The sequence below is a fragment of the Cornus florida genome, unplaced genomic scaffold (genome assembly GCF_030987335.1).
Source record: "Cornus florida cultivar Cherokee Brave unplaced genomic scaffold, ASM3098733v1 CherokeeBrave_3.0.0_Hap2_Chr07, whole genome shotgun sequence".
NCBI lineage: Eukaryota > Viridiplantae > Streptophyta > Magnoliopsida > Cornales > Cornaceae > Cornus > Cornus florida.
In genome coordinates this window covers 83474250-83497083 of record NW_026775577.1, presented here as the reverse complement: position 1 = coordinate 83497083, position 22834 = coordinate 83474250, and the positions used below count along the sequence as shown (strand labels likewise).

General features: G+C 35.9%; 1 protein-coding gene across 1 annotated transcript; it reads right to left on the bottom strand.

Moving 5' to 3' along the window:
* Window positions 1–12406: 12406 nt before the first annotated feature.
* LOC132267698 (uncharacterized) lies at window positions 12407–13619 on the bottom strand. The gene is made up of 2 exons (XM_059768811.1): window positions 12788–13619; window positions 12407–12721 (listed from the first exon to the last, which is right to left on the bottom strand). Exons 1-2 carry the CDS (start codon window positions 12907–12909, stop codon window positions 12505–12507), a joined length of 339 nt encoding a protein of 112 aa, XP_059624794.1. The 5' UTR covers window positions 12910–13619; the 3' UTR covers window positions 12407–12504.
* Window positions 13620–22834: the final 9215 nt, after the last annotated feature.

Sequence of the window (22834 nt, the reverse complement as noted above, 5' to 3'; positions counted from 1 at the left end):
ATTGGATAATTTAAAAGCTAAAGGCTTTATTCGTCCTAGTGCTTCACCATGGGGAGCACCGGTTCTTTTTGCAAAGAAGAAGGATAGGTCTTTAAGACTTTGTATCGATTATCGCAAGCTGAACCACGCTATGATCAAGAACATGTATCCCTTGCCTAGAATTGATGACTTGTTTGATCAGTTGAAAGGAGCCACTTGTTTTTCGAAGATTTATTTGAGATCGGGTTACTACCAATTGAGGGTTAAGGATGAGGATATATCCAAGATTGCTTTCCACACACGGTATGGCCATTATGAGTTTCTGGTGATGCCATTTGGTTTGACCAATGCTCCAGTAACTTTTATGGACTTGATAAACCATATATTCAGTGACTATCTTGACCAGTTCGTTACGATTTCATTAATGAAATTCTCGTATACTCAACTTCGGTGGAGGAACATGAGTATCATTTGAGGACAGTGTTGCAGATCCTTAGATAATCGGTTATAGGCCAAGTTAGAGAAATGCGAATTTTGGTTACCAGAAGTAAAGTTCCTTGGACATGTTGTGTCAAGGGGCGGTGTTGTAGTGGATCCGTCAAAGATTGAATCGGTGATGGATTGGGAGCGTCTGAAGACAGTGTTTGAGATTCGGAGTTTCCTTGGCCTAGTCGGCTACTACCGGAGATTCGTTCGGGATTTCTCTCATTTAGCGGCACCTATGACTCGACTTACCTACAAGTGGGTCAAGTTCGTATGGAACGAGGCCTATGAGTTTGCTTTTCAGGAGTTGAAGGTTAGGTTGACATTGGCTCCAGTTTTGATCATTCTTGAACGTGGTTTGGGTTATGTGATCTTTTGTGATACTTCACGAGAAGGTTTGGGTTGTGTCTTAATGTAGACAGAACGGGTGGTTGGTTATGGGTCTCGATAGTTGAAGACTCATGAGTTGAACTACCCTACACATGATTTGGAGTTGGCAACAGTTATCTTTGCCGTGAAGGGGTAGAGACACTATTTGTATGAGGAAAAGTTTGAAGTTTTCTCCGATCACAAGAGTCTCAAATACCTCTTTTCTCAAAAGGATTTGAACTTGAGACAGCGCAGATGGTTTGAGTTCATGGAGGATTACGACTTTGAATTACAGTACCATCTGGGTAAGGCCAATATAGTGGTCGATGCATTGAGTAGGAAGTCACGGGGGACTCTTGCTAGCATTTTCGTTTATAGATGGAAGATGATAGAAGAGCTTGCAGACCTTGGTTTACAGTCTTATGAGGATGTTTCATCGGCTATTTTGTTTAGCCTTATGGCTCAACCGGCTCTTGTTGGCAGAGTTATTGAGGCACAGTTGGAGGATGGGGAGATGAAGGCCATCCATGTTCGGATTTCAGGCGGCGGGAATGTAGAGGGTTGGACCTTACATTCAGACGCGGGTCTCACGTACAGAGGGATAATGTTCGTTCCTTTGTCTTGTCGTGAAGACGTTCTTCGGGATTTTCACCACTCTCGGCTCACAGTTCATCCTGGTGGTACGAAGATATATCACAATCTGCGGCGACAATTTTGGTGGCAGGGCATGAAACGGGGATGTCTCACAGTTTGTGGCTCGATGCCTTACTTGTCAGCAAGTGAAGGCAAAGCATCAGCGACCGGCAGTATTGTTGCAATCATTACCAGTAACTGAGTGGAAATTGAAGCATATCACTATGGATTTCGTAATGGGACTTCTGAGGTCTAAGGCAGGGAATGATGTTGTTTGGGTCATAGTTGACAGGTTGACTAAGACGACTCACTTCTTGCCCATAGCAGTGACAGACAGTGCAGAGGGACTGTATGTGAGGCAGATCATCAGGCTTCACGGGGTTCCTGTATCCATTGTTTTGGATAAGGATCCGCGGTTCATGTCTCACTTTTGGCAGAGTTTTCAGGAGGCGCTTGATACGGGGCTCCATTTCAGTACGACATTCCATCCTCAGACTGATGGTCAGTCGAAGTGCACCATTCAGATATTGGAGGATATGTTACGGGCTTGTATCTTAGATTTCGGGGGTAGTTGGGAAGACTAGTTACCCTTGGTTGAGTTTGCCTACAACAACAGTTACCAGACCAGTATTGGAATGGCACCTTTTGAGGCATTGTATGGCAGGCTTTGCAGATCTCTAGTTTATTGGATCGAGGTCGGTGATACCGTTGCCTTGGGTCTCGACATTGTTATTTAAACTACACAGAAAATCAAGTTGATTCGGCAGCAATTGGCTACCGCACAGAGCAGACAGAAGAGTTACGCTGACAGGAGGAGACGATCATTGTCTTTTGAGGTAGGGGACCATGTCTTTCTCAAGATTTCTCTACGAAAGAGACTTCTGAGATTTCGATAGACGGGTAAGTTATATCCTAGTTTTATAGGACCATTTGAGATTTTGGAGCGCGTCGGTGAAGTTGCTTAGCGTTTGGCATTGCCGCTAGACTTGGATAGGGTTCACGACATCTTTCATGTTTCTATGCTGAGGAAGTACGAGCCGAATACATCGCATGTTCTGCAATGGACTGATGTGGTTGTTGTTGAAGACGTGACCTATGAGGAAGGTTCAGTCCAGATTCTTAACTCAAGGGAACAGGTCTTGCGGACTAAGACCATTCCATTGGTCAAGGTCTTGTGGAGACACCATGGCATTGAGGAGGCTACCTGGGAGCTCGAACAGGAGGTTCGCTCTCGGTATCCCTATTTGTTCTCTCTTTCAGGTATGACATGATTTTGGGGACGAAATCCCTTTTAAGGAGGGTAGGTTGTAATGACCCAGTCATTCTTCTCCTTTTCTTTTTTTGGTAATTTCTTTTTTTCGTCTTTTTCCTTATTTCGTCCTTTTCTTATTTTTTATTTTTTCTTGCATAACCTCACTTTTTGTGTTTGGATTTGATTCTGGCTTTGCATACATCCATGATATTTAATTTCTGTGATATCCACATTCTCACTTTTGTAAGAAAGCATGCTAGTTGCTTACTTTCCTTGTAAAGAGTATAGATGCATAACTTTTGGTAATATTCATAACTTGTGGGGTTTTTGGTGCAATTAAATACAGTAATTATTTTTCGTCTTAGGGACCATTTTGTAATTTATTTTGGAAGATATTTTCAAAAAAGATCTTTTTTCAATTTTTGGAAAATGTGACAAGTGTCACACTTTCATGGCGCCACTTGTTGATCTTGTGGTGGAACCACTTGGAGGCTTAATCTCTTGACACATTGAGGGTGGAGATTCACTCATTTGTTGGCCTAGGATTGGAGCACTTGTTGCCTTAGATGAATGACAAATGTAGGCTTAGGATTAAGCCTAGGAAGGAGCCTTAGATGAATGACAAGTGTAGGACTCATAATTAGTCTTGCAAGTGTGTGTGAGAGATGTAGTGCAAGGGCACCTGGTGAGTGGAGAATCCCACCACATTTAGTTTAGGGTTTGTGTCTTTAATTCATTTTATCACTTTCCTCTCAAGCCCTAACCTAGCCACCATTAAAACAAAGCTTAGTTTAGAGCTTTAAGCTTCATTTTGGCCTCCTTCCACTCACCCTAAACCTTTGAGCTTGGAATACTTTTGATTCCTCTCACTCTCCTCTACAAAACCCTAATTTGGTTTTCCATTTTAAGCTTGATTACTTTGGATTATAGAGATACAATTCTCCATTGAGGTAAGGGGTGTTCTAGTTTATTATCTAAGTAGATTAATTGCTTTTGTAGTGATTTATAAATTGTATGCATGTCTAGTACCAATTTAAGAAGTTAATGATTGATTATAACTTGTATATATCTCACTTAGGACTTGATTTATGGCATGACCATGATTTGAACCATGTTGTATATTAATTTGGCATGATTTAAATGAGCTTTTCAATCTAGAGAATTAATTAATTTAAGTTGATTTTAATTCTACTTAATTGTACCATGCTTATAATCCATTTTAGACTTGATCTATGACATGGCCATGAGTTACTCCTTGTTATATATTAAATTAGAACCGTTTGAACAACTCTTGTAATCTAGAGAAATTAACTAGTTAGTCTATTTAATTTCTATCTTATTGATATAATGATTTAGTCATGTAATTCATGGAGCTTTATTGTGTTTTATACACATGTCATGACTTGTTACTCAATGTGTTGATTTTGGAAACTTACGATATCATCAAGAACTTGATTTGGCTAGGACTTGGTTCAGTACGGGAGATAGAGAGTGTAATAGCCCTAGTTTTAAAAAGGATAAAATTGGACTTTCAATTATCTTTATTGCATTTTTATGTGACTAGTTGCTTAAATGTTTAATTGGTTTATTTGTTTTAAATTGTTAGTTTTGTACTTTGAATTGCCTTATTTGGTTAAGTATATTTTAATTAAATTAATTGTATTTTTGGTTGCTATGCTTACTTTAATTGTATTATTAATTATTTTCTTACATGGACGTAACTGTTTAATTAAATTAAGTGTATGAATTATCTTTTAGGGTTTTAGTATTTTTATGGGCTTGCCGACATAATTACTTAGGATTTACGTTTAGGGTTTTTATTGACTTAGAATTTGGAGTTAGTTATAAATATATAACTTATACGTCCCTAGGGTTTGATAACCCTATTCACGACACAGTGAAAATACAAAGAGTTTGGAGAGAATTGAACGAGAGCAAAATAGAACAAAACTTGGAAAGAGAACAGAGAGGGCCAAGGGAGAGTTGTGGTGGATTAAACCAAAACCATAGGAGGCTTGAAGGTGGTCAGTGGTTGCCGGAAATTAGGAAGACGACAACACAGTTTTGAGACCAAAGTTACAGGCAAGTTCTTCTACTTTCTCCTTCCCTTTAACTTGTGTTCTGTGCACCTAGGTAGTCTCTAGGGTTAAATAAATTATAAACTAAAACTTACATGTTAATTGTATGTTATATTGATAATCTGTTTGGGTTGTAATCGAATCTATTACAGAATTCGTACACATCTGTTTTCAGTTTTGTTGGAAAAGCTTGTTAGTCCGGTTGTAATTTTAGACTCTAGGGAATTTGTTGAGTCTTAAATGGATCTTGCATGATTATTATATGTCAAATTTCATTATCTGTTGTCTGAGAAATTGGTCTGAAATAAATTCATTCTTGTCTGTTCCAGTTTTGCTCTTTAAGCATGCTAGTAAATTGCTTAGTTAAATCTCTGTATTTGACTTCAAATTGTTGTTCTAAAACCATTGGGAGTCTGTTTTGGTATTAATAAGACCTTAGGATAAGTTTTAGAAATCAACTGAAGGGTGGACATAGGCCGGAGAAGAAGCAGAAGGACGAGGACGGAGCAAACGGGGACTGGAAGCTCTCAAAGGAGGTGAGAGCCGGCTCCATGGAAGTGGGAGCCGGCTCCCACACTCATTGAGCCGGCTCTAAAGTCCATAGAGCCAGCTCCAGGCTCAAAAAGAGCCTACTCTTGGAAAAAAAGAGCCTGCTCTTGGAATTTAGAGTAGGTTCTTTCAAATAGTGATTTTCTGAATTTTTTTTTTTACGATCTGTTTGCAACTGTTGGAGCATGGGAACTGTTTGGATGGGTCTGGGTCTACACAGAGGTATTAAGAAATTTATTTTGGGTGTAATTAAGACCTTAAGTTGATTAAAGTTGACCTCTAAGTCAATGGGACAAACAGTATAAAATTAAGGAATTTTCTATGCTGTTAACGGATGGAAGAGAAATAAATTGCTTAATTAAATTTCAGCAATTGTTATGAGATTTAGTAAGTTATTTAAACTTATTTTATATGCATGGTGAAGTATTTTAATAACCAATTGGACTTGTAGCTGATTGGGGCTCTGTGCTAACCGATTAAACAGAATATCAGTATGCAACTTAGCACGCGGTTACCTGATGGAGAAAATTAAGTTGCCTAAATTAATCTAGCAATTTATGGGACTATAATGTGATTTAAAAACTTATTTTTAATGCATGATAGAGTCATTGATATATTAGATGTGATTTACGCATGCTATGGATGCTAGTTGTTGAACCTTTAAACCGTTTCCTGCAAATACATGGTTTAACTCTTGGATTTAAATTGCTGAAACTATAAATAGTCTTCTGTAATTATTTGGGATGGTTTTGGATTGTAAATTGCTATACTGTTATTTATAGGTTGTAATTTACATGGTTTGGATGTTAATTGTGGGATCTTAGATATTATCACACAAGTAATTGGATTATGGTTTTGAACTGTAATTGCTGTAATGTTGTATAAACTATTTTGCAATTACCTGGCTTTTGGTTTTAGTTATTAAATTGCTGTACTATTATTGATAGTCTGTAATTTTTGCATGGTTTTGGATTTAAATTGCTGAATAAATATATTCTGTCAATTACATGGATATGGAGGATTGTATGCACCGGTATGGGACGGTGACATACTAGGGGACGGTTTAGCTCAAAACGCCTAAACCTAACCTAATGGATTAAAGGAATGGATTTAAAAATATTGAATCCTAATTGTGTTAAGTCAAATCAACTGCAACTAAGTTGAGTGGCTTCCTAGATTAATGGATGATAGTTAAGTCATATCAACTGAATAAGTTGATAGACTAACTAGCTTATTTATTGTATGTCAGTTCAATAAATATTTGAACTACATACCCTGGTTTTGGGACGGACTTTATATATATATGTTTATGGTACCACGAGATGAGCTTGAGCCTCAGACTCGTTGGTTAGGGTGCGTATATGCAGTGGATGCGTAGCTGGCTATAATAGGTTGAGGTGTACCCTGTTAGGTCTAGGTACTCATGCCCACCTTTGGGTGCGTTTTTGCATGTTGCCTTCTATTCAGGTTGAGACCCCTACTGTAGTCCAGTGAATGTCCCTTAGTGTGGATATATCTATATGTATGGACTAGATAGCTATTGTTGAGATATGTAGGGTGTATCTGCATATCGAGTCACTGTTTGGATTGTAGTTAGAGAAGAATTTGCATGTGGGCCTGACCCACTCTTATTTTTACAGGTGTTTGTTAGTTCCAGACTTGGAGCTGGATCGTGCTGAGCAGATACAGTTATTCACTCCACCGATGACCAGGGTTTTATTTCATATTTTAGACTTGGGTTTCATTTCTAATCTTTTGAGTTCAGTGAGATATTTTAGGGGTCCACTAGATGGATTCCCGAGTTATAATAGAAATGGAGAAGTAGGATGTATCAGAATCATTCTTTGTTAATTAAATTTTATTCTGAGGTTTTGGATTATTATTCTAGTTTTCTTTTCAGCAATTTATTTATTCTTGTTTTTCTTATTTGTATTCTGTGTTCGATTATTGCTAATTGTTTGATATCCTCGGGTAATCGGGCGTGGGCCTGGCCAACCCGCATCCGGAAATCCGGGGGTATCACAGAGAGCTCCCTACACTATAATGCGCACAGGTTAATAGCCCTAAAGTGATCCTAATAGTACGGTTTTAGTTTGGGCGATATCCAAGTATCCACTTTGGTATGATTTCGCACTTAAATTTCCAAGTTGATAACTTTGTGAAATTGCATCTCATTATGCTATGTTGAAAGTTCTAATGTCATTTTAATAGCATGGATCAAATTATATTGAATTGTAAACTTTGTAATAAGTTGAACTTATGCATGCTCATTCCCTACGAGTAAACTTGTTTACTCACTCCGAAGTTAACAGATAAAGAAATGGTATTGTGGGATGCACAACGCCCCTAGGCTTGCTTGACTACTTGGAGTGTTTTTGTTATATTAGAATATGCACTTGTAAGCATATCTTGCTCCATTTTGGTTTATTTTGACAAAACATGTATTTAGTGTTCAAACTATGTAATGTGTACTTAAGTGCACCTTTTGATACTTATTGTGTATGTGTGATATGTGGCCAAGGGCCAATTTACGTTTGGATTCACCTTTATGCATTATTTGTGGAAAATTGTTTTTAAAGGGGAAAATTGTAAAACCTAGGCTTTTAAGTATCATTGACGAGGCCGCTTGTATATGCCAAAATAATGTAGTGAATGTGCGGTTCAAGAAAAGCCTTTTAGGTCAAGTTTAAATTTATAAAAACCACTACGACTAACGTAGCAAGAGTGAGTAGGGATCGTCCCAATGGATTGTACGTGTTGGAATTTAACTTTGACTCTAGTGGATCATAAGATTGCAAAGGAGAGATTGATTGTTTGATTACACTAAAATTCAATTAATTAAAATGCAATTAAAATAAACTAAGTTAAGTTAGGGATTTAAGAGATGAAAAATGAGGTCTTGGGGTCTATTGGAATTGCCACCAAGCTTGTTCACCAAACCACACACTTTCAACTAATTTGGGGAAAACATTCTTGTGAACAAAATGCGACTACCAATTGCAATATTAAGATTGGACCATCAAATTCAATAATGTGTTGTCTACCTAACCAACAAATAAACTAAGTGTATAACAACCCATCAATTCTAAGCATGACCCATCAAATTAGTCACAATTGTAACACACATCAATCTAGAGAATCATAGAATTTGCAATAATAAGCCATGGAATATCAACTTAAGTATAGATTGTCTACCTACCTACAAATATGAACTAAATTGTAGAACAACTCATCAAGCATAAGAATAATCCATCAAATTAATTGACAAACCCATCTAATAAAATCCATGTCTAGCCATCACTAGATTCTCAATCAACCCACATAGATATGCAATTAATATAGAAAAACTAGTAAAGAGATTAATTCCCAAATAATCACACATAAGACAACATGTAATCACAAAGAGAATCAATAAAAAGAATTAAACCATTTGAATCATGTGAGACATAATTCCCAATTTAATCGCACATAGACATGTAAATAAACTAGAGAATTAGCAGGCAGAATTAAACCATAGAAATCATAAAAATATACCAAGATTCATTAAATTCACAAGGCTAGAACATTAATCACAAGATATTACTCCCCAAAAAGTATGAAAAAGATAGAGGTTTAGATTACAAACTTGGGGCTCATCCAAGCCCCAAAGAGAAGTCTAGCTAATCATGGAGGAGGTAAATGTGATCTTGGAACCCTCAAGGGCAAGTTCCAAACATGGCTCCATCTTCTTCTTCTTCGTCTTTGAAGCTCTAGAGATAGAGAGTATGTGGATCTAGATATGTCTTCTTGAGATGTGCCTCCACTTCCCTCCTCTCTTCTAACCCTAATCTCTAACTTTTTAAAGAGAAAAAATAAAATTACAATATACAAAATTGAAGACAAAAAGATATATTACAAAATTATTCATTTCCCTTTAAATACAAGGTCTTTTTCTTAGTCATTAAGTCAGAAATATAGCCCCAAAAATACATAATCCCGTACTATGTGGTAGGTGGAAATCAGCGCCCTCGGGAATTAGACAGCTCACTGCCAGCACATTTTCGATCGATCAGACTTTTCTTCGATTGATAAGAGTTTGTTCGATCGATCAGACTTTTCTCAGATCTATCAGACTTTTCTCAGATCTATCTCACTTGGCAGTTTTTCAGCATCAGCCTCCTTTTGCTCCAAATCAGCCTCCTTTTGCTCCAAATTCCCACAAAGACTTAGTTTGACTCCAAAAAGGCCTTAAGAAACCATTTTTAGCTCGTTTTAACTTTATTGATCTAAAAAAGGAAATAACACGAAAGTAGTCTAAAATGGGAAAATAAGATAGATAAAGGTCCTAGAATACTCAAGCTTAAGGGCTTTCAATGCGCATTTTTCAACGTTCATCAATTATCTTTGCATCAGGAGGTATTTATAAGGTTACGGCTTTCTTTTGAGGTCTATCTATTTTATTCGAGGTGTGGCCAATGGCCAAACACTTTTCCAAATTTTGCATATGCTCTTAGTCTATACTTTATGTTTTCAGACAAATTATTCTGAAATGGAGGTTTGGTAGGTCACTTTTTGCATTGAGTGTTTTCGGAGGCTGTGAACCATTGTCGCATGTCTAAATAGATATAGTACATTTGTGTGCATGCTCACTTAGGCACAATTCACACCATTTCATGAAATGAACCTCATTTGGACACCTTTTGACATCTTATTTACAAATCTGATGCAAGGGCATTTTAGGAATTTTACCTTGACAAATTAATTCCATTTTTGACATGGTCATGTAGAAAATGTGATTTTAGGGAGGGGTTTCTTCACAGAATTTTTCAAGAAAACATCATCTTGGTCATATAAATCCCATTTCAAACTCATTTTTTGCATTTTTTTTACTATTTCTGCTATTTTCTGCAATACGGGTGGGTTGAACCGGTTCAGGGTGGATTGAACTGGTTCAAGATGAAGCTTTGGGTCCAGAATGGGCATACTATCCATGTTGAACAGGTTCAAGAAGGCTGAACCAGTTCAAGTCTTCCAGAAATTGTTTGTGGGTTCAGCTTTTATCTTCCAACTTTGAACTCTCATAACTTCTTTGTTTCAACTCCGAATTGGTCCATTCTTCAGTCTAAACTGATCGCGTCAAAATAAGCTTTCCAATGGTACCAATTAGAGTTTCAGATTCCATTTATAACTCAAGATATTCAAGTTTTAGTGAGGTAGTGTTAGGAATTGGTTTGAATCGGGAGGGGGTTTTTCTTTCCTTGACTTCAAAACTTGATATCTTCTTCGTCCGGACTCCGAATCAAGTCATTCTTGAGTCTATCTTTGTTATTTTTTTGTTTTCTTTGTAATGGTGTGCACGGTGACACCCATTTCAGTCTTAAAAGACCATTTTGCCCCTAGGTTCATTCTTATCCGTCTTTGAGGCGTTGTTTCCGCATTTATTTTCTTTGGGTTTTGTAACTTCATTGAGGATCACATGGGTGTCTGAATGATGGGTAGTATCTCTAGAAACCATTGTTTTACCTTTTTGCTTCCACATTCTGGATTCATTATCGGATCTACGTTCGGTCTATCATAGGACGCACTAGCCTAAAAACTAGGGCCGTCACAGAATTGCTGATGTGGCTCTTGGAAAAGCTGATGTGGCGTTTTTAGAGAGCCAAAATCCAGAGAGGCTGGTGCAGATGGCCTTAGGCGTGTAGCGGCCTAGCCAAAAATGGTAGGGTCCAGTTTTACTCACAGGCCGGCTCGCGGTATTCAACGAGCTAATCTGCGATCGCTGAATTTTTTTTTTTTTTTTTTTGTTGCAAAATGGTGTCATTTTTGGTTGCTTGTCTTTGTTTTATTCTTCTACTCATAGAACAGTGGCCAAACAATGCCTTGGCAAATTATTTTTCAAAAAAAAAACCTAAAAATAGGTTATTTTGAGCACTTTTTTTAAAAAATAAAATAAAATAAAATTCATTAAATAAAAAATATATTGTTTAGGCACTGTTTGTCGAAAAAAAAAATTATTTTGGCCAAAAATAAATTCAAAAAGCTTATTTTTTTTTTGTTTTTTCCCCTTAAAATTTGTTTTTTTATTTTTATTTTTTTGCTTAATGCATTTGACCATTAAGGCACTGTTTGGCCAACACAAATAGTGTTTTAATGACCATAATTTTTTTTTTAACTTTTTGTAAAAAAATAATTAAAATTACAAATTAATCTACTTATTCTCATAGCCGTTAAAAATATAGCCGTTAGAAATATAGTCGCTTAGGAAAAGTTAAAAAAAAAAAAAAATTAATTTTAATTTTTAATTTTTTTTTTTTTTTAGAGCGAAAATTCAGAGAGTTTGATGAAGTGCATGTTTCTAAAGAGCGGATGTGACTTTAGAATTGCTGACATAACTTTTAATAAAGTTGATGTAATATTTTTAGAGAGTCAAAATTCGGAGAAGTCGGTGCAGATGTGACCATCAATTCCAAAGGCCTAGGACTGAACCTAGAGTTGACTGTAATGATAACACCCGCCAATTGGGAACTATTCTTGGCAAAAGCACTAAAGATGTACATATATGTATATACATGTAACATTTATTCATATATATATATATATAGCCCAATAGTTAAACTAAACCAACGTCCACTATAAACGTCGTTTTTTATTATTTTTATTTTTCACTTGTTAGGCTTTGCACCCAACAATTGAACAAGACCGACATCCACCATGAACGTTGATTCTATGAAATTTTCTTTTTCTTTTTTTTTAAAAAAAAAAAAAAAAGAAAACTCATTTTTCATTTTATATGTATTTTGTTTAAGAACCCATTGGGAGATGTGCCTAATTAGGGAACAAGGTAGGTGGGGACTTCGATTCTTTGTCGAAGTTGAATTTCAAAGATAGTCCCTTCATAGACACTGGTTTGGCCAATATATGTGTGTGTGTGTATATATATATGTATGTATTCATGTATATGTATATTATAATTTAAAGAAAGAGTGGAGCTGAATCTGTAATGACACAAAAAGTAAGATAGGAATTTACTTATTTGGCAAACTGCCCAAAAAGTGGGAAAGTAAATCATAAGTCAGGATTCGCATTACCTTTTTTTTTTTTTTTTTCGACAAGCAAAGACTTACATATTATTACAAAGAAGCAAAAGTACAAGCAAGCAAAGCAAAAAGAAAACAGTCCACATTACAAGACACCCATGAAAAAAGAGCCCCAACCACAAGAACCAGAACTGGGATTAGACCGAAGCCCAGTCAAACAAACCCATGAAAAAAAGCCCCAACCACAAGAACCAGAAGTTTCTCCCGGACCCACCACAACACATCCAGCATAAACCGTACGCCTATAGAACGACGTCAGCAAGACGTACTCATCGGAAAACACCACCATCAACGGAAAGCACCTGAAACAACAGACACTGTCATGGCCAAAAGAAATCCCGAAAGTGATAACAGGGCCAAGAACAAACCGAAAGGGGATCGGTAAACTCCAGATCAGAGGAACTGCAAGACTGGAAGTGTTTATGCCGTTGGGAAGGAGACGGAAGGCCCAACACAGAAACAGGAGAAAACCCACCACAGAGGGACCCATGGAAACCCAACCGAACACCAAGCCTGAAGCAAAGTGGAAGAGCGACACAAAAGTGCCAAGAGGGTTGCCTCCGGCCAAAACACGCGATCCAGCAATCGAAACAAAAGAACCATCGACTAGGTGGTAGCCAATCTACTGGTCGGCATCCCCACCGTCAATTGCCTGCTGCAAAGAGGAAGAGAGATAGACACCGTAACGACGAACCCATAGTGCAGAGACGAAAAAAAAGAGAACAAACCACTAAAAACCATATCACCAACGACACGGCGCCAATACCGGGATCAAAAGTATAGATCGTGAAGCCCTCACCAAAATTAGGACTGTTTCGCCACAAGCCATGGAGAAACCCCATTAGCGGAAACATCACCGAACTCGAAAAACTCTGATGAAACAGAGAGCCGCCACAACGAAGAGAAACCTCTACAACAGAGAGCCGTCAGCGGAAACATCAGTGGATTCGCATTACCTTGAAACAACATAAACCTTCGCACACGCCATATACTGACCTCAGTTGTTATGCATATCACTGGCGTGAGTGAGCACTTCTTAAACTAGCATAAATAGACCTTGCATGTGTATCTAAACATTAAACCTTGAATTTCAAATCACAAGTTCAAAGTGAAAGCTCAATCGTCGCGCACAAACACTCTTTTTCTTCATTATAAAGGTCTTTGAAGCACAGACACAGATATAGAATACAGATATGATACGATGTGGATATAATGATAAGACAAATTTTAAAAAAACTGGACACACAAGGATATGACAATAAAATAATATATATACATATATATATATATATATATATATATATTATAATATATATTTTTATTATAATATATATTTTCTTCATTATAATATATATATTTTTTATTTTTACTCAATTTCTAATTTATATTTAATAAACACAACTTTTAGGCCTATTATTTAATAAACACAACTTTTAGTCCCAAAATATAGTCCAAGCATCATTAAGCCCAAGCCCATTCACTAAGACAAAGCTTACATGCAATTAGCAACTTAACCCTAATTGTATAGAGAATCAAAAGTTAGTGAACTAACACACTTGTGTACGCCACCACAATCTAGTGTGTGAGAGAGAAAGCCACAGAGTAGATCCGAAGCATCATCCTGCCGACCATTTCCTAGAGAGAGATCCAAGAACAAAGTGTTCAAGTTGATTAAACTCTGAGAGTAGAATAGACACCATCAAAGTCCGGTGTGCGAAGGGGAACGAAGTAGATCTGATCCAAAACTATCTCGCCGATCAATCAGTTCGATGGCTTCGGCTGCGGCCGGATAAATTCAGGAAGATCCCAATCGAGCTGCACTCTTTTAGCCTGTGTATATATCTCTCTATTTATTTATTTATTTTTACAAAAATTTGAATCCCGTGTCCTATGCATGTCACCGGCGTGAATCCCGTGTCTTATGCGTGTCACCGGCGTGTCCTTCGCAGTGTCCGGCATGAAAAATATGATAAAAAAATAAAACACCTCTACAGAGGTGTCAGACACGTGTCAAAGCCTCAGACACGTGTCAAAGCCTCAGACACTCGTGTCCGTGTCGGACACGTGTCCGACACCGGTACGACCATCTATTCCCACGTATCGGTGCTTCATAGGTCGTGATCAAGCAAGTGCGCAAAGTTTGACCGGATAACGGATCCCAAATGCTGAAGCGGATATAGAAACCAAGTCTCTAGAGATGGAATACGTCTCTAAAACGCCAAAGTGACCTTCCATGAGGTCACGGAACTTAACGAGGATAAAAACGGAAGTTATAGTTAAAAATAGACCAAGTATGGCCCCAATGGCAAAATGGTCTTTTCACACGGAAAGAACGTTTTGAAAGATGTACATCATCCTCAAGACACTAGCATGACTTCCTATGAAGTCAATGAACCCAAAAAAAAACAAAGTGGAAGTGACGTTTTAAATACGGACAAGTTTAGCATTAGGGGAAAATGATAATTTCCAGAAAGATTCGGGTGCTAACGAGTGCACCATTGGATAGACGACGAGAAATTAATAAAGTTAGACTCAAAAATCACTTGATTCGGAATCCGTACGAAGAAGAACGGTCAAAAACAAATTTGGAAGTTGATGCGGCCATGGGGCACCAAGGTAGCCCCTTTGCGTGCGTGCGCGCCCGTGCGCACGCGGCTAAGGCTTGGATGACAGCAGCTGATTTTGCTGATTTTTCCTGAACAGAGAGCAATTTTGGACCCTTTAATGATTGTTTTTGGAAAAACTCAAAGAAGAACCCTCCCTTAAAATCAGGTTTTCTAGCTAACTATGTCAAAAGAAAATTTTAATTTTGATGTGAAATCCTCAAAATGTTCTTATGCTCAATTTTGACAAAAAAACGTAAAAGTGGAATTTGCATCAAGTGTTCAAATGGCCGAATGTGAAGTTGTATGCTAAAACGATTGTGCACGCAAACATAATTAGTGTTTTAAGACGTGCGGGAATGGTCCGTGACCCCCAAATATATCTGATGCAAAATACGACCTATCAAACCTAAAATTTGCCTAAAATGACTTCTAAAAACAAATTTTGAAACCAAAATGCATAGATGCAAATGAAAAGGCGTTTGACCATTGGCTACACCTCAAATATATTAAAAGAGTCCTAATGAGTGTGCTTGGGCATACTTTGTAACATCCGAATTGAAAATGACAACTTAAAACTTCATATTTTCCTATTTTTCAATAATTAAACATGGAACTTAAAATACTTAAAAAGAAGCAACTTAAAAGTAAACGGGCTTTGGCCACGTTACATACATATCAAATACATTCTAAAAGATGCACTTATGTGCACATTATATAATTAAAACTGAATATACATGTTTTGACATATAAAACCAAAAACAACACTTTTCATGCTAACAAGTACATGAATGAAGTACTTCAAATTTACAAGACAACCAAGGGATATTGTGTATCCCAAAATATGATCTCCGTACCTGAAAAATATCCCAACAATGAGGGTGAGCAACCAAAGTTACTCGTAGGAAGATGAATATGCAAATAACTTAACGTTTTACAAGTTTATTAGATTGATTTAGATCAATTCACGTGATTCATGCCACCTAATGTTTATGTTCAATGTGAGACTTTAGGAGTATCCTAAGCTACCTTAGAGCATTTCTAGCATAAATCACAATATTCATGCAATTGAAAATGAAATACGCAACTTGTAAGCATACTAGGTACAAAATGCTAAATGAAATTTTAAATATACCGAAACAAGTATACAAGGTACAAGTATACTAAACGGAGTTGAAAAACACATAAAGTGAGCATACAAGGTATAAGTACACTAAATGGAATTTAAATACACACGGAGCAAGTATACAAAGTGCAAGTATACTAAATGGAATTTAAATACACATAAAGCAAGTATACAAGCACAAGTATACTATATGAGATTTAAATACACGAAGCAAGTATACAAAGTGCAAGTATACTAAATGGAATTTAAATATACGTAAAGCAAGTATACAAGCACAAGTATACTATATGAGATTTAAATGCACGAAGCGAGTATACAAAGCGCACGTACACTAAATGAAATTGAAAATGTACACACCAAATTACAAGTTACAAGTAATCAATGATTAAAAACTTGAAATTGAATGCGAAATCAAGTAGTGGAAAGACTAGGACATACGGTCTCATAACCAAGCAAGTGATTTCGGGTAATTACGACCCACAAGATACTACCTAGTACGCACTTAATATTATAGGGAAAACTCTTATCTCCCATACTAGAGTCGAACCTTAGCCATAACATATATTCAAGTCCTTACAATCTTTCTAAAAACAACAAGTTCATGACATATATTCAAGTACAATGCATGAAACTACCTACCAAGCACAAGTAGGGTGAAACCACACAAACCATGTCCTAAGGATTCAAGTCTATAATGGCATAAACCATGTCGGATCTTTAATGTGTGATTCGTTACCCATGCAAATATATACAATGTCAAATCTTCAATGTGCGATTCGTTATACGCTATAATGACATTATTATTCAATATTGAAAACATGATCTCATGAATATAATACAAGTCTAAAATCATGATTTAAACATATAATCAACGTCAAATACTTGATTAAATCATCAATGCAATAAAAATAAAATAATTAATTTCTCTAGATTTCAAATCTCATCCAAATATTCTCTAATTAATATATATCAAAGATTATAGCATGGTCATTACATATATCAAGTCAAATATTCATTTAAATAAATAGAACACTTAAATAAAAATTAATTAAACTAGTTAATTAATTTCTCTAGATCTTAAATCAACTTCAAATGATTCCAAATTAATATATGTTAAGGAACAAGTCAAGGGCGTTACATATATCAAGTTAAAAACATAATTAAATCAATGGAACCATTAAATAGATTTTAATTAATTCATTTAATTAGAATCTCTAGATTTCAAAACTCATCCAAATATTTTCAAATTAATATATGTTAATGAACATACCAAGGCCTAATTTAATATCATGTTACAAGTCAATTCCACACTAAATACAACTATGTGAATTAAATTTCATACAAAGAAAATAATTAAATGAAGTTTTCAAAACTCATCCAAATATTCTCAAATTAATATATGTCAAAGAACATGTCAAGGCTTAATTTAATATTATGTCAAAAACATAATAAAATAAGTGAAACTATTAAATAGAATTTAATTAAAATAAAATAATTAAATCTCTAGATTTTAAAACAACTCCAAATATGTTCAATTTAATATATGCTAAAGAACATATCATGGCCATTACATATATCAAGTCAAAACTTAATTTAAATCAAAAGAACATATGAATAAAAATTAATTAAATTATTTAATTAATTTCTCTAGATTTCAAAACAACTCTAAATGACTTTAAAATAATATAAGCTATAGATCAAATCATGGCCTTTAACAATATCATGTTTTTACTTAATTTCATACAAGGTACTACTACCAACAATTTTTATAATTATGTTAAAGGCATACTTTCAAATTGTTCTAAGATACAAAAACATTAAAGTACATGAATTATAAACCTTAATTTTCTCCTACCTCACAAAAGGATTGTTCCTTTTGAATCCAATGGAAGCAATGGAATTTCAAGAATTCCTTTAAGGGTTTTGTAGAGGAAGGTGAGGCAAAGTTTTTGTATTCTAAGCTTTAAGGTCAAAGATAAGTGGAAGGAGATCAAAACCAAGGTTTTAAGCCTAGGTTAAGCTTTCCTTCAGTGGTGGCTAGGTTAGGGTTTGAGAGGACAGAGATGAAATAAAAATAAAATGAAAATACCTAAACTAATTTTAGTGTATTTCTCCACTGACTATGTGTTCTTACACCACCATTCACATACACTAATGCAAGACTAATTTTGGAGCCTACACTTGTCACTAATCCAAACATCCATCCTAGGCTTAATATTAATCCTACACTTATCAACCATCCAAGCCAACAAGTGTATTTATCTTAGGTCAACAAGTGGGTGAATCCTCACCCTTCACATGTCATCATCGAAGGCTCCCAAGTGTGAACCAATGAGATAGCAACAAGTGAACAAATGGAGGTGTGACACTATTCACACTTTTTAAAAATTGCAAAAAGGTCCTTCTTGAAAATATCTTCCAAATTAAATTGCAAAATGGTCCCTAAGACAAAAAATAATTACAAAATTTAATTATACTAAAACCCCAAAAATCAAAAATGTTTCTAATAAATTATGTCTTCATACCCTTAACGTAAAAGTAAGCAACAAGCATGCTTTTCTACAAAAGTAAAAGTACAAATATCTTGAAATTTAAATATCATGGATGCATGCAAAATCAGAATCAAATCCGAGCACAAAAAGTGAGGTTACGCGAAGAAAAATGAAATCGGGAAAAAGACAAAAAACAAATAAAAAAGAAAAATGCCGAAAAAATGAAAGTGTGGAAATGACGCGACCCTCACAAAGACGTTGTCAATCCAAATGAAAGAGTCTCAAAAAATATTCCTAAGTACTTGAAACAACTCAAGTTGACAAAACCTGAACTCAGAAAGGAAAAATCAACGAAAAAAAAATATCAGCAAAATTTGGGAAATAGGAAAGGAATGAAAATGACTGGGTCATTACACTACCCTTTTGAGTGTCACTATGAGAGTTTCGTAGGTGGTGAGGACAATCATTCCTCCGAATACGGGGATGATGATCTCCTTGAGTGTGAAGGTGATGATCTCTGTGAGTGCGGTAGCGATGATACCTGTTAGTACAACGATGATTTATGCAACTCATTATCAAGAATTCCTATTCAAACTATGTGACACTACCTGTAACACCCTTAATTTTCAGAGGATTTGTTTAATTATTTTATTTGCATTTTATTTGATTTTGTGGCTATGCGTTTATGTGATTGTTTGATTATTGTGAATTATGTGATTTAAATGTGTGTATTTGTTTGTAATAATGTGTTAGCTTAAATGTTTAATTGTTGGTTTTATTTTAATTTAATTTTATTTAATAGATGGATTTGGGTTAGTAGTAGTGGACCAACCAAATAGGTCTCATGCACTATTTGGAATGGAATCCTAGATGGGTAAGGATTATGGCCCATGAGTGTATTAGTTCTATATATATAGTGATGCATGTGTATATATATGTGTGTGTGTGTGTGTGTGTGTTATTATTATTATTATTATTAGTAGTAGTAGTAGTAGTATATTTTATTTTCCTTTTCTTATTCAATAAGCCAGACATACGTATAGTAGGATTAGGATTAGGGTTAGCTGCCTATATATATATATATGTATGTATTATATCTGTAGAGAGGTTGGTTCACGTGAGATATATGGAGAGACAGAGAGGGAGATCGTGAAGAAGAAGAGAGAAAGAAAGAGAGAGTCTTCCACTTGTCATCATCTAACTCCCCTACATGCCCCAATCAAGTGCCAACGCTTGACCCAATTATACCAAGACACCTTGCACAACTTTCCCAAAATTGAACAAAAGTCCCTTTAGAAATATCTAAAAAGTTAATCGCACTAATGCCCCAAATCAAAATATCTCCAAAAGATAATCGCACAAAGGACCCCAAGAATGAAAATGTCTCCAAAGAAAGTTAGCACATATACCCCGATAAAAATGAAAATGAAAATGGACAAGTATGCGTTACTATATAAATGAATCATACCATGAGGATGAAATACACTAACATTGATGCATGGAGTGTCGGGAGCCAATCACGGATACCAAAACTTTACATTGGGTTCTCAAAACCCTAAGGTAACAAGAAAGGAAATAAAAGAAAAGAAAAAAAAAATGCTGAAAAAAAGAAAAGATGACACGGTCATCACAAGAGAACTTGACCCTTGGGGCCTCTTCTTCGTCTCCATTGGGATAGGAAGATTTGAACGACGTGAACCAGGAGGGGTCCCTTCGGTGGTGTCGAAGTTGGTAATTCATCATCATCCTGAGGCGTTTGTTGTAGATAACCCCAGATATACACTCACTATGATGACTGGAGCCTTGGGTTACTAGTGTATGACATCAAACGGGTGAGGAAATTTTTGTCTTCCTTTTTTACTAGCTATTGTCTCAACTCGCCCCTCATTTTATCTTTTTTACATTTCACGTTGCAACTTTATCCTCTATTTAGAGTGCGGTGCACGCCATGGACTTGATCCCTCAGGCTACCCTTCTTAAGGAAGAAAAGGGATGTCCTTCCATGCAACTTGAAGGCGCGAAGAAGAGTCATTAAGATGTTGAAGCTGCTTGGCAAGGGGAAATGTCCAATTTCACGTCAGAGATGGAAAAGTTGACGAGAGAAGTGTCTAACAAGATAACAGTGGAGAGGTTAAAAGTTGTAGAAGAGTTTAAGTCCTTTACAGATTTCAACGAGATTTCTTATGGGTGGTACATTGACGGCTTTAAAGAGTTTCGGTGTCAACTTTCCATTACTTACCCTAAAATGGATCTAAAGCAATATCAGATTCAGGAAGAGTCTAAGGACCTAACAGATCCCGGAGCAGCCCAGTGGATGCTACATGACATTTATCTATTTTATTTTCATGTTGCTTTATCTTTTTAGGGACTATGCCTTTCTTTTTTGTATATGTGACAGACTATGTTGTTTCAGTTATGTACTATATCCTTTAATGATAAAAGATTTTAGGTATGGCTTTGTTTGCAGCACGCATCATCACGATTAGGAATTTTATTTCGTTATGGCCCTCATAACACATGGCACTTTAAGATATCAATCCCTTGTAATATAGGGACGATGGCTATTACATCACTCAACCGAGCCTTTATAATACGAGGCAATTTAATAATTATTAGCCCGAATCCTTATAAAGGGCACTCTTTTATCAACCCTTTTTAGTACGAGGATGATTCTTATGGGCTTCATTCAGCCTGTGCCCTTATAATACATGACACTTTTTATCAATATAGTGCGAGGATGATTCTTACAGGTTTCATTCAGCTCGGACCTTTGAAATATAGGGCACTTTTTATTATTATAATAAATAATAAATAAAACTACAAATTTATATTTTTAAAAAATTGATATTAGAAGATGGTGAGACTAAAAGAACTTTATTGAGAAATCAACCATGAGTTAACAATAAATCTTAAAGGGAATATGAGCTTAACAATGTTGAGGCTAATGACTATCACTAAACACGATACTATGCATTACCATGAAACTATGCAACGACACAAAACTATGTAATGACCTTCTAAAGCTAATGGCTGCCACCACTATTAAGCCTTCATAATATTATTGGTAGTACTTTTTGAAGTGCTCAGCATTCCATGGGTGACTAAATTGTTCTCCACCTGAGGTCGTCAACCAGTAGGTTCCTTGTCTTCTCATCTATACCACTCTATAAGGCCATTCCCATTTAGGGGCGAGTTTCCTTTCATTGCGTTCTTTAGTAGCCGGGGTGATTTGTGAAACCTCCCAATTTCGGAGATGTGGGTTGATTAAGTCATCGCCCCAAACTAGGGGATATCAAACAATTAATAATAAACAAACACATAATACAAATGGATAAAAAGAATAAATAAATAATAACACTGAAAAGAAAACTAAATAATAAATAATTATTAAATCATCTTATACCAATACTTCAAACAAATCTAATAAACCATAAACCTCCAAAGTAAAACTAGGGAATTCGTATATCTTGGACCCCTAAATAAATCCTATAAACTAAAATAAATAATATCTAAGTTTGAACATGAAATAAACTAAGATAATATTCTACGTCGTCAAATCCGGAAGAATGAATAAGGATGTATCTGATAAGCATGAATGAACTCTAAGTCTGGAACTGACGTGAACCTAAAAAATAAAGTGGGGGGTAGACCCACGAGCAAGCCCCCTCTACTACGACCCAATTAGAGAACTGATAATTAATACATTCCTGGCTAAACTCATACAATAGATACATAGTCGATACACACACACACACACACACACACACACACACACACACACACACACTAAGACGCTTACTGACATATAGGTCAGTCTCAACCGTGTAGTGGGTATCTCAAGAAAAATCGAATACTAGGTGGTCAAGAGTCCCCCTCTACCAGGGCACACACATCTCCTATATTCAGCTACTCATCTTTTCAGCAATATACGCCTTAATCTTAACCATTGATTCCGAGACCTCAAGCTCGTATCATGGCTCATACATAAATATAAAAATAATCATCAATAAGCAAAGCCATATCTAACAATGGCTTAAGTAGAGTGACCTGACTTATCAGCCAGCCCACCTACACATCAAATCACTAAAACCATATCTAACAATGGCATAGAATTTTATGGAGCCTAACTTATTAGCTACTTCAATGATTCCATCACATACATGTATAAATTTCATCATAGCTATATCAAACAAT